The sequence below is a fragment of the Oryzias melastigma genome, linkage group LG22 (assembly GCF_002922805.2).
Source record: "Oryzias melastigma strain HK-1 linkage group LG22, ASM292280v2, whole genome shotgun sequence".
NCBI lineage: Eukaryota > Metazoa > Chordata > Actinopteri > Beloniformes > Adrianichthyidae > Oryzias > Oryzias melastigma.
Window position 1 is genome coordinate 17,103,509 of NC_050533.1, and position 13,319 is coordinate 17,116,827.

The 13,319-nt window shown below is 37.4% G+C and overlaps 2 protein-coding genes across 3 annotated transcripts in view; both read right to left on the bottom strand.

Moving 5' to 3' along the window:
* Positions 1–4,742, bottom strand: part of LOC112142498 (connector enhancer of kinase suppressor of ras 3) — a 49,878-nt gene extending 45,136 nt beyond the window's left edge. Inside the window, exon 1 of one of the 2 annotated variants that reach the window (XM_024265932.2) lies at positions 4,266–4,742. In XM_024265932.2, the coding sequence (XP_024121700.1) occupies positions 4,266–4,317 (52 nt within the window). In that variant the 5' untranslated portion in view covers positions 4,318–4,742. The remainder of the gene's footprint in view (positions 1–4,265) is intronic. The other variant, XM_024265939.2, reaches the window with a different exon arrangement.
* Positions 4,743–6,250: 1,508 nt separating this feature from the next.
* LOC112150098 (glutaminyl-peptide cyclotransferase) overlaps positions 6,251–13,319 on the bottom strand; it is an 11,213-nt gene continuing 4,144 nt past the window's right edge. Inside the window, exons 2-7 of the mRNA XM_024278104.2 lie at positions 12,537–12,683; positions 12,003–12,284; positions 9,773–9,940; positions 9,254–9,353; positions 7,475–7,591; positions 6,251–6,990 (exon numbers count right to left, since the gene is read on the bottom strand). Of these exons, the coding sequence (XP_024133872.1) occupies positions 6,809–6,990; positions 7,475–7,591; positions 9,254–9,353; positions 9,773–9,940; positions 12,003–12,284; positions 12,537–12,683 (996 nt within the window). The 3' untranslated portion in view covers positions 6,251–6,808. The remainder of the gene's footprint in view (positions 6,991–7,474; positions 7,592–9,253; positions 9,354–9,772; positions 9,941–12,002; positions 12,285–12,536; positions 12,684–13,319) is intronic.

Below are 13,319 nucleotides of genomic sequence, written 5' to 3' on the forward strand. Positions count from 1 at the left end.
GTACCTTTTTGTTCTTTGTGGCAAGATATAGCCTACACTTTAGATTAGGAGGAAGCAAAACATTCAATAAACGATCAACAAAGACCCATTCAATATGGTTATCAAGGAATTTATAATAAGCTTTTTAAGATGAACACATTGGCTTTAGATTGGGAACTAGAAATACATAGTTATTACATTGATAAATTGCTTATTAACAATGTGTAAACATGTATAGGACATAAAATAATGCTACACCTACAAGACATTAGTAAAATATCTATCCTAAAAATGTCTTACTTTAAATTAAATACTAATAAATGTCTTATAATGAAGCATATTAGCACTTGTAAGACATCTATGCTATTAAACATCTTATGAATGTCCTAATAAAGGCTTATAAACACATTATTGATGCTTGTTATCTTATAACTGAATTATTAAATAATTTTAGTACAAAGCATTACCAAATAAGCTACACTGAAGCACTTGCTTGGATAGAAAATACTCTTGAAGTTATGGCTTAACCACAGACGGTATAAGAGAACTGGACTGAGTGACCCCTCCCACCTTGCATTAGAAACAGGAAGTACCTGCTGGTTCCAGGAAGCTAAAATCCAATAGATTTCAAGATATTCAAGATACTTTTATTTTCTGTAGCGCAAGTTATTCAAGTTATAAACTGGTCAATCAGATGCATTAATGAAAGTTAAACGGATTCTCTCAAGGTATTTTTTTAGTGGTAGGGATATACTTCCAACAATCTCACTCCTGATTGGAAAGAGTGGTTGCCATAGAAAATACGACTTAGACTGACTTGAACCAGCTGCAGCTTACTGACGTTGTCTTGCCCCAAAATGTTGCCATCTGTTTTGTTAAATAATGAAAACTGAATTGACTGCATTTGGTTGGAGTTGAAAGTAAAGCATTGCCTATAGGTGACTCACTCATCCCATTTCTTTCATTATCAATACCTCTAAAAATTGGGAAATTGAATAAATCCATCTTTTTGTAAATTGTTTATCTTTTTATAAAAAATAGTTAAAAAGTTCCAGAAGAAAATGCATTTGAATTTTGGTTGTTTGAATCAAACTACAGCAAAAAAATATATAGCAGCAGTGCTCTCTAATATACTATAAATGTCTTTAAAAAGAGGTTTTGAATTTAAATTTTTCTTTTTAAATGTTTAGTTTTAAATATCATCATCCTTTGTTTCTGAAAATTACAAGCAGTTCTTTAATCGGATTGGTTATTATGCAAAAAATAAAAATACTAGGGGGCATGGAGTGCCTTATTTAGCTCAAAGCCATTTATCTACAGTAGTTGCTGCACAATACATGTTTGGGATGCCTTTTTAATCTGGTGGTTTTAAATCTAATGACATAAATGGGGAAGTTGTAAAAAAGTGCCTCTCGGTGAAAGAGAAACTATCCAGCTGACTAAGACTTAAAATATTTTCTGAATGTCGCTCGTCTGCTTGAACAAAATTACAGCGCCTGTGGAATTTGGGCTATTTTTGAAAATACTGGTAAGCATAAGACAGACTTATTTAATTGGTGGTTCATAGATATGTCAGTGAGTATTCCTGTCCTTAAAGTCTAATCTTGAATTCATCTCAAAGACACCCCTACTCACTTAAAATGCATTACGACAGATAAGAGCCTGTTTCCCCTTAGGTGGGTTGTCGGACACATGACATATGGCACACCAATTACACGACACCATGGGACCAGCTGCAAGATCAGAGCATGTGGTGAAGGACAAGAGCTTTAGGGCATATTTGGTCCCAAAACAAGAACCAAGTGTTTGAATTCAAAGAATTAAACTCCCTTTCAGTGGCAATAAACACCCGCAAAGCCATCACTTGATCTCTTGACAATGCAAGTGATTAATAACTGCATTAATATACACAAGTGAGGTCTTGTTGAGGACCAGGACCTGACCAAATGAGGCCTAAGTGAAGAGTAGGTAATGCAACTTGTGTGACACCAGATACGACTCTGCAAATGGTAGTGTTTGGGATTGGTGTGTATGGTCAACAGAAGGTCGTGACCCCGGGCTACACGTGCCTTACTTTAGGTTCTGGTAGGATTAGACTGTTTATTCTACGATTAGGGAACAGAGGTGTTCACATGTCAACTTTTTTGGATATTTTGTACATCAAAGCACTTAAATGGTGTAAGTCTGAGGTGCAAAAAAAAGACAACTCTTGATAACTTTTGTGAAAAATTGAATTCAACTGATAGAAACTTAACCAGTCTTTCAAAAACAAGGAGCAAATAGATGTTCAAAAAAAGCAAGACCTATTTTCCCCTATCTCCAAGTGAATAGCTGTTAAGCCTGGTAGCATCACAAAGTAAGAAAGTTGTGTTAGTAGTAAAAGTTTTTATAAGCTGCCTTATTAAATCCAAACAGACAAAGATACAAAAAAATAGGTTTATGTGAAAAAGAAGACGAAATGCTCCCATGGAAATCATTCTCCACCTTCATTGTGTTGGCAGTGGGGTCTGCAAATCCAGCGGTTAGGACCTGCACAGACATCTGCTGAGTCAGGTTTTCAGGAGACAGAAAGCCATGGTGCTTGTATAGTCAACTAATCCTCCATGCATGCTCCAACTGGGATCCATTCACGGGGTAACCCATCCATGCCCCCTCCCATCCAAACCACGGATGAACACAGACAAGCACAGCTCATTCAGAAGCACAGCTTGAGCCGATGAGGTCAAAATGGAAATCACAAGAGTCCATTTAGGAAGCTTTTGAATGCAGCTTAGAAAAAACTGAGTAGAAAGTGAAGGACTTCTTAAACAATTTATTTAGATATAAGAATTAAAGTCCATTTCGATAATCTTCCCCAGTGGTTGAATTATGATTATGTAATTTTTAGCCAAAACTTAAAAAAAGGTATTGTTTTCCAGGACATAGTTTCTGCAGAGCAGCAGTAGTTTGTCAGAAATTTACTTCTGAGTTGTAGGCAGTACTGTGAGCGTGGAGCAAGCCCAATCCCGATTCCCATCATCCCTTTGTTTACACTCTCTCCTGCTGGCTTACAGCCCTTCACAACCTCGACCTAGCATCACCAGTGTAACAAAAATGGCGAGCAATATGGTAGCTATCCAGCTGTACAGTTTTGAGCCAGATATAAACTCAGACAAGGAAAACGAAGACCTACATGGATCTAGTCATCCATAACTGGATACATTGGACTGGTGTGCAGCAGAGAAATTGTGGCCAACCAACTGTAGCACCTACATCACTGCTACTGGCTGTTTCAAACTCTTGATTCTCCACAAATTAAGTAAAGAAATACTCTGAAATTGAGTCGTACTGTTCATTTTCTTAATATCTGCCTTCCGTCATGAGAAAACGCCACAAGAACATGCTAAAACCCACAAAAACACAATTTTCACTGAAGTGGGTCTTTAAACTTTTCTTGGGGGGTGGATTAAGTCACTGTCACTTTTAAAACAAGGCTTCACATTCCACTTAGCCTCTCCTATGTGCTCATACATACCAACGCTGGGAGTAAAGTTAGGTTCAAAGACAAATGAAGTCCCTGTCATAGCAAGCATTCTTCAGGGCGCCTCAATCAAACGCAGGTTTGCCAGAGAGTCAAGATACGTAATACTTGACTTGAATGCCACATTGTAGGTGATTCTCCCTTATATCATGAGACATTGTGTGCTTTTACATGAACATCAAAGCTTTAGGATCAACAGACTAAAAGAAGACAGGGGAAAATGTGTTGAAAGTGACACTAATTCACTTCCTCTGAGGGAGTTTCAGCACAACAGAAGTGGCAGAATAACCTAATTATCACAGCACTCATCAGCCTGATGACTAATGCTGTGATTCACTAATAATCTCAATAATTGAGTTAGATACGGGAGTGTAGATTGTGTAAGAGAATTAAAAACTAAAATCAGGCAGAATAAAGTTTTTTTAAGTGATTTATCAAAGAAATTCTGACACAAACTTTGGCAACTTAATTATATATAAAAAAAACATTTGTTTACTTTTAGTGTAGCGTTCAATGACCCGATTTGGCGTCTCGTTGAAACAAAAAACGCAATTCGGAGCGATAAATTGTGTCATTATAAGTTTACTAACATTTTCGAGGAACAGAGGAGAATACAATGCTTTTGTAGGCTCCTTGGTAAAGGTATGCTGTCACGCGGGTGCAGTTTCTATGAAACCAGCTGAGAAGTGACTCAGGAAAACGTTTAACAACAGGACATGTTAGCACAAAAACTTAAACACAGACCCCACAGCTCGCTGTGACCCACCTCTCATCCAGTCAACAACTTGCTTCGGTGTCCACTTCGTTATCGGCTCCATTTCTTCTTCAAGTACTGCATTAACGATTAAAAAGGGGCATTTCTAAAAACAAAACGTCTAAAAAAGATAAATTCAATGTTGTTTTCTCTTCTGTCACACTCTACGAGGGCTTCGCACTGTTGGTCTGCTCCATTTCAGTCTCTAAACAACTCTGAACAATCATGCTGGAGGTTGGACTGACATCCCCCACGGATCCTCAACGCACCGTATGGGATTCATGCTGCATTCACGTACTTCCGGAAGTGCTCGGAAAAAGCATGCCTGTGAGCAAAACTCTAAACTAGATGATCAAAAAAGTATTTAACATCAATACTAATGCAATTTTAAATACATTATGATATTTTAGGTCAATAAACACACATTTAAAAAATATTGATAGTATGTTTTTCTTATTTTAAATTCGCAGAAAACTATGGTTCATATTTTTTCCGCGCTCCCAGGAAAAAAAATATATATATATATATTCCACTTTATTTATTTTTAATATACACTCTCTCTTATTAGAATGCTTTATGTTTACAGTGATTTAGGAAAATGCCCCTATAAAAGCATCGGAGTAGAAATTTACGAAGCACAGTGAAGTGGGTATTTTGATTTCTGTGATTCCGCTGCTCACCGCCCTCATTTGAAAATACAGGCGGAGCTGTTCGTTGTCATTGTTGTGAGAGCAGGAACGACTTTTGAAAAAAAACAAGTTTTACGAGTGTGTGCAAATATGACTATAATCCATTTTCTAATTTAATTATCAAAGCGCGTGCAAACGCTTCCGGTTTTGCGCATTTTTCTATCGTTTAATTGCAGTATTTCTCACTTAGAAAGTAGTTTATTTATCATAAGCAAAGGAGACACAGTTGACTCGGCACTGCCCTCTGTCGGTGGTTGAAAGTATTGTTATGAGATGCAGTGTGAAATTCAGTTTTCTTATATTTACTTTTCAAGAGAAGTATATTGTTTCTACTAACATTTTTCTTGAAATTTTTATTTTAAAGTGCAACTTTTTGAAGAAATAGAACTTTTCTTACATTTTTTTTCAGTATTGTGACTTTTTGGGAGGGTTTTTGACATGTTAACTTTGATTGGAACAAATATAAACAAATTTAGAAATATAAAAACTTTTTGTTTACTTTGTTACTGTTGAAAAAATATTACTTCTTAATAAATACCCCTACTTTATTGATGTTTTTAAAAGTTTAAAAGTTTAAAATTAATCTCTTAATTTGTCCAAACTATTTCAAAGTTCTTTTATTTTTTTTAAAACAATTTGCGTTGGAGAGAGTTCAAGCTCTACCCATTATCTTCTATCACGCAGCTGGAATCTGCTGTTTGCTTTGCACTATAATCAGCTGCTGATGAAAGCAGCACTGTTATTATACCCCACCATGCATCATTTTGCACTCACACACACCCCAGAGGCAGTTTTTGTTTAGCCTTTTCTTGTTTCTTTACACAAAAACATTGCTTTATGTGGTTGGCTAACTAAGCTAAAAGAGCAAGTAAATGATCTTTTCAGGGAGTGAGATGCAAACTACATTTTTATAAAACTTAACTTGATAAGAGATGCAATCGCACAGACACTTATGCAATATTTTTTCAAAGTTTTGCTTAAATATAAAACTGAGTGATTTAGATTATAATGCTTTTATGAGGACTAAAACCATTTCTTTCAGGAGCAAACATTGTCGTGGGAGCGGAGTGGATTGAGGAGGGTTTAGGTGGTGTGGAGTTCAAAGGAGGCCCTCCTGGTGGGATTAAGGGAATCATGGGATTGCTGCTGAAGGGGAGGCAGATGGATGGAGACAGTGAAAAAGAACATCTGGAGAAACAACTATTCTTAGTTTGCTGTTAAAACATTTGACAACATTTTGTTAGGTACCCCCCCCAAGCTCCCAGAGTGCTATCGCTAAAGAAGACATACAAAAACTGCAACACAGTCTGAGTTTTCTCAATCAACGTTTATTCTTTCTCAGGATACAGGAAATCCTGTTGTTTTAAAGTATATTATTCTGGAATTTATACCCAAAATATTTCCAGCACGTTCAAATAAACTGGCGCAGGTATCGTACAGCGGTAGCACAGGAAGTTATTCACTTCTCTAGGATGACAGGATGTAAAGCAGACAGGTTTTCTCTCTAAACACGGAACAGATTTGCAGTAGGAAATGTCACATAAACTGCAGTCTACCATCATGTCATGTGTGTATCATTACCTCCAGTATCATCTATGTGTGTGGTCTTGTTTCACTTCTCAGTCAGAACTGCAAATCAGGGATTCTCCTCTCAGAATTGGACAATGTTTCTAACAGTTTCCATAGAATTCTCTTTGTTTTCATAAGAGGATGTTAGAAAACAGATTATTGTAATGTTAATTATGAGAAAAAAAACGTTCTGCTTTCAGAATAACCCCATGGTTGAAGTAAATGTTTATGTAAAACATTTCCTGCACCTCATCTGATGGGCATATACGAGTATATTATATAAAAGGGGATACATTATTATGGTTCATTTTGTGGGGTTGATGTTATGACAGGTGTAGCATTGAGGTACTCCAGAACAAAAACCTGCAGGATCTTGTTCAGGTTTTGAATTGTGGAGCGGTCCAGGTGCTGCTCGTTGTCGTCAAATGTGTGCCAAACGGGCGGGAAGGGGGTGGGAATGAGGTGGAGGATCCGAACTCCTGAACAGAGAAGAAGATTATTATTTAAAGACCCTCCCAAATCATCTTATGATCTATTTCAAAAGCATTCCAACTGTTTATTTTAATAATGATTATGCCGTTTTTAGCTAAAATTGGACACAGTTTCTGCAAAGCGTCAGTAATTAGTTTGGAAATTTGCCTTTGAGTTGTGGGCTCCAACGGGATGGAGCAACCCCACCCCCCTTCCCCTCCCCATTGCTGAGAGCTTGGATCAGGGAGCTTGTAGCCTACCAAGTGTATTTTCTATTTCACAAAAATGCTCTTTTTCAAACTGCATTTTTTTGTCTGCTCCTGAACCACAACAACTTGAGTAAAGAAATACTCAGAAATTCAATTTTAATCTTAATTGCCTTAATAATTGTCCTCTATAATAAAAAAAATATGCAACAAGAGCATGTTTATGACACAATTTTACAGTGGGTCTGTGTGCATTTCAGGTTGTTGTGTTACTTGTGGTGTTTACCTCTGTTTAGAAACGGTATATGATCATCGAGAATACCACCCACAAGATAATCAGGCCAGAAATACTGTACGCTGTCTGGATGCTCCTCGAGCTGGTTCAAGGAATGCAGACGTTTCTCTGAATTTGAAAAAAAAACACACACACAAAAAAACACTTTAAAAACATTTCCAGGGAATAAATACACAGCCTAAGGACACATTCACAGACTGCTATTACAATCTAGTACTTCAACGAAACTTCTAAGAATTTACCCAAAGCGCTTCTGTCTTTGCCTCATCAGTCACTAATGATAGTCCAACTCTGAAAGTGAATTAGGAAACATCTAAAATCGTCTCTGAGGTAGAATACTTTATCTCAGTAAAAAAACACTAAAACAAGCTAAAGCTTTGTTCAAATTCCTTCACTACTCCCTAACCCCCAAAAAGAATATATAGTGAGGACTATCCAGCGCTCTGAATTTAAATGGTCAGTAATTTTTTTTAAAAACAACAAATATGATGTCACCCATTTGTCAAAGTAAAAATCCAACAAATATTGAAATTCTACAAATATTTTTAATGAATTTACTGTGATAAAAAAAAAACATGGATGATTTATTAAAAGTTCATTTAAATGCATTTCTATTCCCCAAATGACATATCCAAACGCAATGCATCAGGTCTATATTCACCAATCTTTACAGTGGTTTTTCCCAGAGCCTTCTGGGAAATTTTACTGAATTCACTGAATTTTTGAATTGTAGATTTAGACAACCTTACCAAATGTGAACCTCCCTACACAGTGCACTTACCAGGAGTCAGATTTAACCAAAAAGTATGCTCATTCTGATCATATATAACAATGATTTGATGGACAGTGAAATATTTAAGAAAATGTACAGTTATGAACTAAATTCAATGAAAGTTTCTGTTTAATACCTTACGGATATTAACTTCCACAAATGTCCACTTCTGAATCAGACAGAAGTCAATCCATAGATTTCCTTTTCTTTTTTTGTAACCTGTTTTGGATTGATGGGAACAAAAATGTCCTCCTTTGCAGCGGACACAAAAACAGGACAGTCCGTACTTTTCTAGATGACATATAGCTGGCACGTCTTGTTCTGTCACTTTTTTTTTTTCCAAAAAAGGAAAAAAAAAAGTGACAGAACAAGAAAACTTAATTGCTTTTAGCTTTGAAAATAAATCCATTTTAAAGCATCCCATGGAAGGGAAATGAACCACGACACAACACGAGCCTGTGACTGATGAAGCAGTTTGTGCTGACGGAAGACTACAAGAGATAAAAGGCGTCACCGATGCACTCGAGAAGCTGCTAAATGTCTGTGATCCTTTTGAGTCTTGAAGGTTCTGGTGTTATCATGTTGGCTGGGAGTGTATCTTTAACCCTTCATGATCAAATCTGTGGTGTTTAATCATCCCACTATTGTTGAGAGTTTAAAGAATAAAGTTTCTTTCTCCCATTTTGACCTCTGCTTTAGAAACTTTCACGCTTGTTAAAAATCCCTGCATCTGCTTCATACTAATTCTACCTATTGACTCAGCACATTGTAGGTATGAATGAAGAACAAGACACATCACAACAGGAAATAAGATGATAAATTGAAGAAGTTGTTTCAACAGAGTCTATAGTGACGTCAAAAAAGAAAAAAAAAATCCCAGTGCAGCCATTTCTAGTATCTGACCAACATATCACACGACTAACATGACTCATGTTTCTTGTTCGTAAATGACGCTCAAACGATATTACATTGATATTATAGGAATTTGAAATGGTCACCAATGTCTTGCAGTCTGGTGAACCACGGCGCTGTGTTGGGGAACTGGTTTCCAAAGCGAGGAGCAGGAGCCCCGATCAGGTCCAACAGCACAAATAGGTCCTGGAGGAGAGGAACATGGAAAAAGTGAAAAATAATAAAGAATGAGTTGAGATACTCTAATTAGAGACTAAATTTACAGAAAGAAACAGTTTGAGGCATAAAGAGGACATGAATTCGGACTCAAACGCCACTCATGCCAATTTGGGTATTGATTGGGAATCATCTAGATTAGGAAGAGAAAAAATACATATATTTTGTAAAATTATGGAGTAAAAACGCTTTAAGCACAAATCATCTCAAACATTTTCATGAAAAACCAAATGATTAAGACTCGTTCAAGCTGTGGTTAAAAAGAGGATCAATATTTAAGCAGATTGATGAGTCAATGTGCACCAACTAAAGGATGATCTCAGGTGTAATAACGTGGCTTTGCTACTCCGACATTGGAGAAGGAGTGTAAGGGAAAAGCCGTTGCGTACTATGCCGTGCAGTTGGTTGATCTCCGGGTCCCCCTCAGAATGTGGGGTGGCTTCCATCTTGGAGGCCAGGTGGCGAGAGCCGTACAGTGAGTCTGTGGAGGTCCACTGGAAAAGGGCCTCTTCTCCGTCGAAGAAGATTAACTGCAGGGTCAAGTTAGGGTTCTGGGTCTGCATGAGGGTAAAAAACAAGTTTTAGACTCTTTCCAGTGCTGCCACCTAGTGGATATGAAAGGAAACTGAATAGAAATGTTATTTAAAAAGAGGTTGACCTTTATATTTGTATTCCCTCCCCGTGTCTACCAAAGTTTGACAGCTGATTGTGATAAACATGTACCTCAGCTAGCCTCCCTGTCACAAACAATGCAACCCCAAGCATCAAGTGCAGAGGAATGAGCCTCAGGAATATTTATATTCCCATCCTTTAAGTGCAGAGTATGTCCTAATTTCTATTTTTTAGTAGAGCATTGCTGTTACTGCCAATAATGGGATAATTTGCAACAAATCCATATTCACAAAGTGGAGTAAGAAATATATAGAGATTTTTCAAGGTATAAAATTGCCCATAAAATCCCTTCAACACCCTTTAGGGAGTTAATGACATTAAAAATGAAATTTCTGGAGCAAAGAAGTTAATTACTTTACTAGAGGAAATTAATTCAACAAAACCACAAAGAAACACAACATAGAGCCAGTGGAGGCTTGTAGATTTCCAGATGGAATACATTTAAAAACCAATTTCAAATGATAAAAAGATTTGTGATCATCACTGATTTTATACAAATGAGTCACATGCATCACTCTTTTATTACACTAGAGATTTTCATTTATATTTGCTATACATTTGTATTGTTCTAAATGCAGCTGTCCCTTCGTCTTCAGAAGTTAAGGAGCCTTTTAGCTTCCATCTATCTTCAGAACTCCTGAATCCCTTTTGTGGAGCCAACCTAGCTACTGTTGAGCAAAAGGTGGGGCTGAACCAATCACTATTGTTTGGCCAAACACACACGTACACTTAGGGGCAATTTAGAGACACCGATTACCCTAAGAATCATGTTTTTGGCTATTAAGTCTATGGTTTTTGGACTGTGGTAGGAAGCTGAAAGAAAACTCATGCATGCATGAGATAACAAGAAAATTTCCCACAGAGAAGACCCAGCAAGGATTCAAACTCCCTCTGAGGTAAAGAGTGCTTAACATTGTGCCACTGTGCAGCCTGCCTTTCGACTTCTTCTGTCAAGTTGGCAGTGCATATTAATGTGTCCATAAATATGCATTCACTGTTTTTATGGGGCTAAATTAAACCCTAAAAACATAATTTATAACAAAGCTTTTTACGAAGTAATTTCAAAATAAGTGTTTTTCCTTCTATTTAATCATTATGACATAAAAATAGCAATTACAATCTCCTTACTGTTTACTTTCAGGTCTCAATACAGCTGTTTTTGTTTTTTTGAGACAAGTTCAACCAGAAAATCTTAAAAGCCGCTATGAATAAACTTTAATTTGTGGTATGCTTTTATATTAAGAATTTTTAGACCAAAACTGATTCTCTTTTATGCCTAATAAGCTTATTTTAAGGAGAAATCAAACTCAATACTGCCACCTATCAAAGAATGCTCTTATAACTGAGGTCATTCATCATAATAAAATACATAGTTACTCTTTCACCATGTGGCTTTTCGTGACCTCTTCGTGAGATGTCTTTGTGATCATGTGATCACAGGATTCTGCTCTTCTTCAAGTGGACAATAAAGGTTCTTCTAGAAGAGGTTGATTTGAGTAGCTTTAATTCTAACTACTGATGAGGACTTCAGCTTATTTATGTGGCCGCTTCAGAGATGTGGTCACACAAATAACTACATTAGCAGATGCAAATGTCAACTGAACAGACAGCTCATGTCCTAATACTTAGTGGGGGATCAGAGGTGGGGGCACTCAGTGGTTTATTGTCCCGAGTCTCCTGGGAGAAGATGTTAAAACAGGATAATACACAGGAGACAGGAAGTGTCTCAGACCCCACCTCTGTGGAGAGGAGGTCTCTCCATTCTGACAAAGATCATCATTGACTGAAACCATCTGTCCTTTCTGTCCAGCTTTGTTGTTTTTTTAGTTGTAGGTGAACTGACCTGATGTAGCCCTGTGATTCATAGTAACATAATGATCGATTACTAATCACAAAATAACTCCTATAACATCTGAGTGTTGCTTTATTGTGCTATTTGTGCGTTACCTTGTGAGCTTTCAGCTCTTCATCTAGTGCTCGAGCAAGCTCCAGCATCATGGCACAGGGAACGGCGGAGTCGGTGGCACCCTGGAACTCCCTCCCGTGCCACTGAGGCGGGTAGTACTTGGAGTCATAGTGGCAGGCTACGACCAGCCGCCGTTTGGCTGAAGGGTTGAGTGTGGCGATCAGGTTGGTGAAGGGCAGGAGGCCGTAGGGGGTGTGGGACACAAACTTATCCTCCGTCACTTCCCAGCCAGCTCCTAGAGAACCGAGGGTTGTTTTTATGTGCTGCCAACACACAGAAGAAACTCTTTATGATAATAACCGGCCTTCTAATTATATAGACAGATAAAAGGGTCCAAAAAAATGTTTTAGAATTGTTATAAAACAGCCAATGTTAACCTAATATTGTCAAAGTAAAAGTTTATTTTGAATCAATATAGAGCTCAATAAGTCTACATTTTTATAAAACAAGTTTAGTTTTTGTATATCAAAGAGTAAAGTATCGTAATATAATATAGCTTCCTGTTATGAACTCACTTGCTGGACAGCTTGGCTGCCTGTAGAGCCCGGGTACCTGGTAACCAGCAGTGGCGTCAGATCCCTCTGCCACATCTGCTCCAGATCAGTGTGAGATAAGGCAGCTCGGATCTCATCGTCTGTTAGAGCAGCAGCTGTGTGGTAGAGCTGGGGGGGGGACATAATTATAAATTAGAACTGAGGCTAAATAAGAAATAAGTCTAAAAATAGCCACAATAGCTATATATTTGGTGTCCCCTAGAGGTCAGTTTTTACCTCTTTATTTTATCTATCACAGATGTATGTATGGTGATGAGGTTTTGAGAGTTATACTGTTTACTGATGACACAGCTTTTAAGCATTTGATCAGAACTCACAGCCACTTTTTTGATTTGATGCTCTAGTTCGGACTCCAGGCCTCAAACGACGACATCCTGCTGGTTTTTCAAAAACTCTGCCCAACTTAATGCTGATTATCTGGATCATAGTGAGAGGCTACAATTCTACAGTTCTATGTGTGTGACGACAACACTGTATAAAATGTCAAAAATGTGTCTGCAATCCAGACCAACAACACCAGACTGAGCTTCTCTAAGAATGTGGTAATGTGTACCCTTAATTTTACGCCTTTTCCAGCACCAAATATTTGTTTGTGATGTTATTCCATGAATGGTTACGCAGCTGAGTTCTTTGGTGCTCTCATATTCTAAACATTTGATTAAAATTTGTTTCATTCTTGTAGCTAAATAAATTCTAGTTGAAAGGCTGTTTTTTTGGATGCTTAACAGCAAAAGATACAAAACC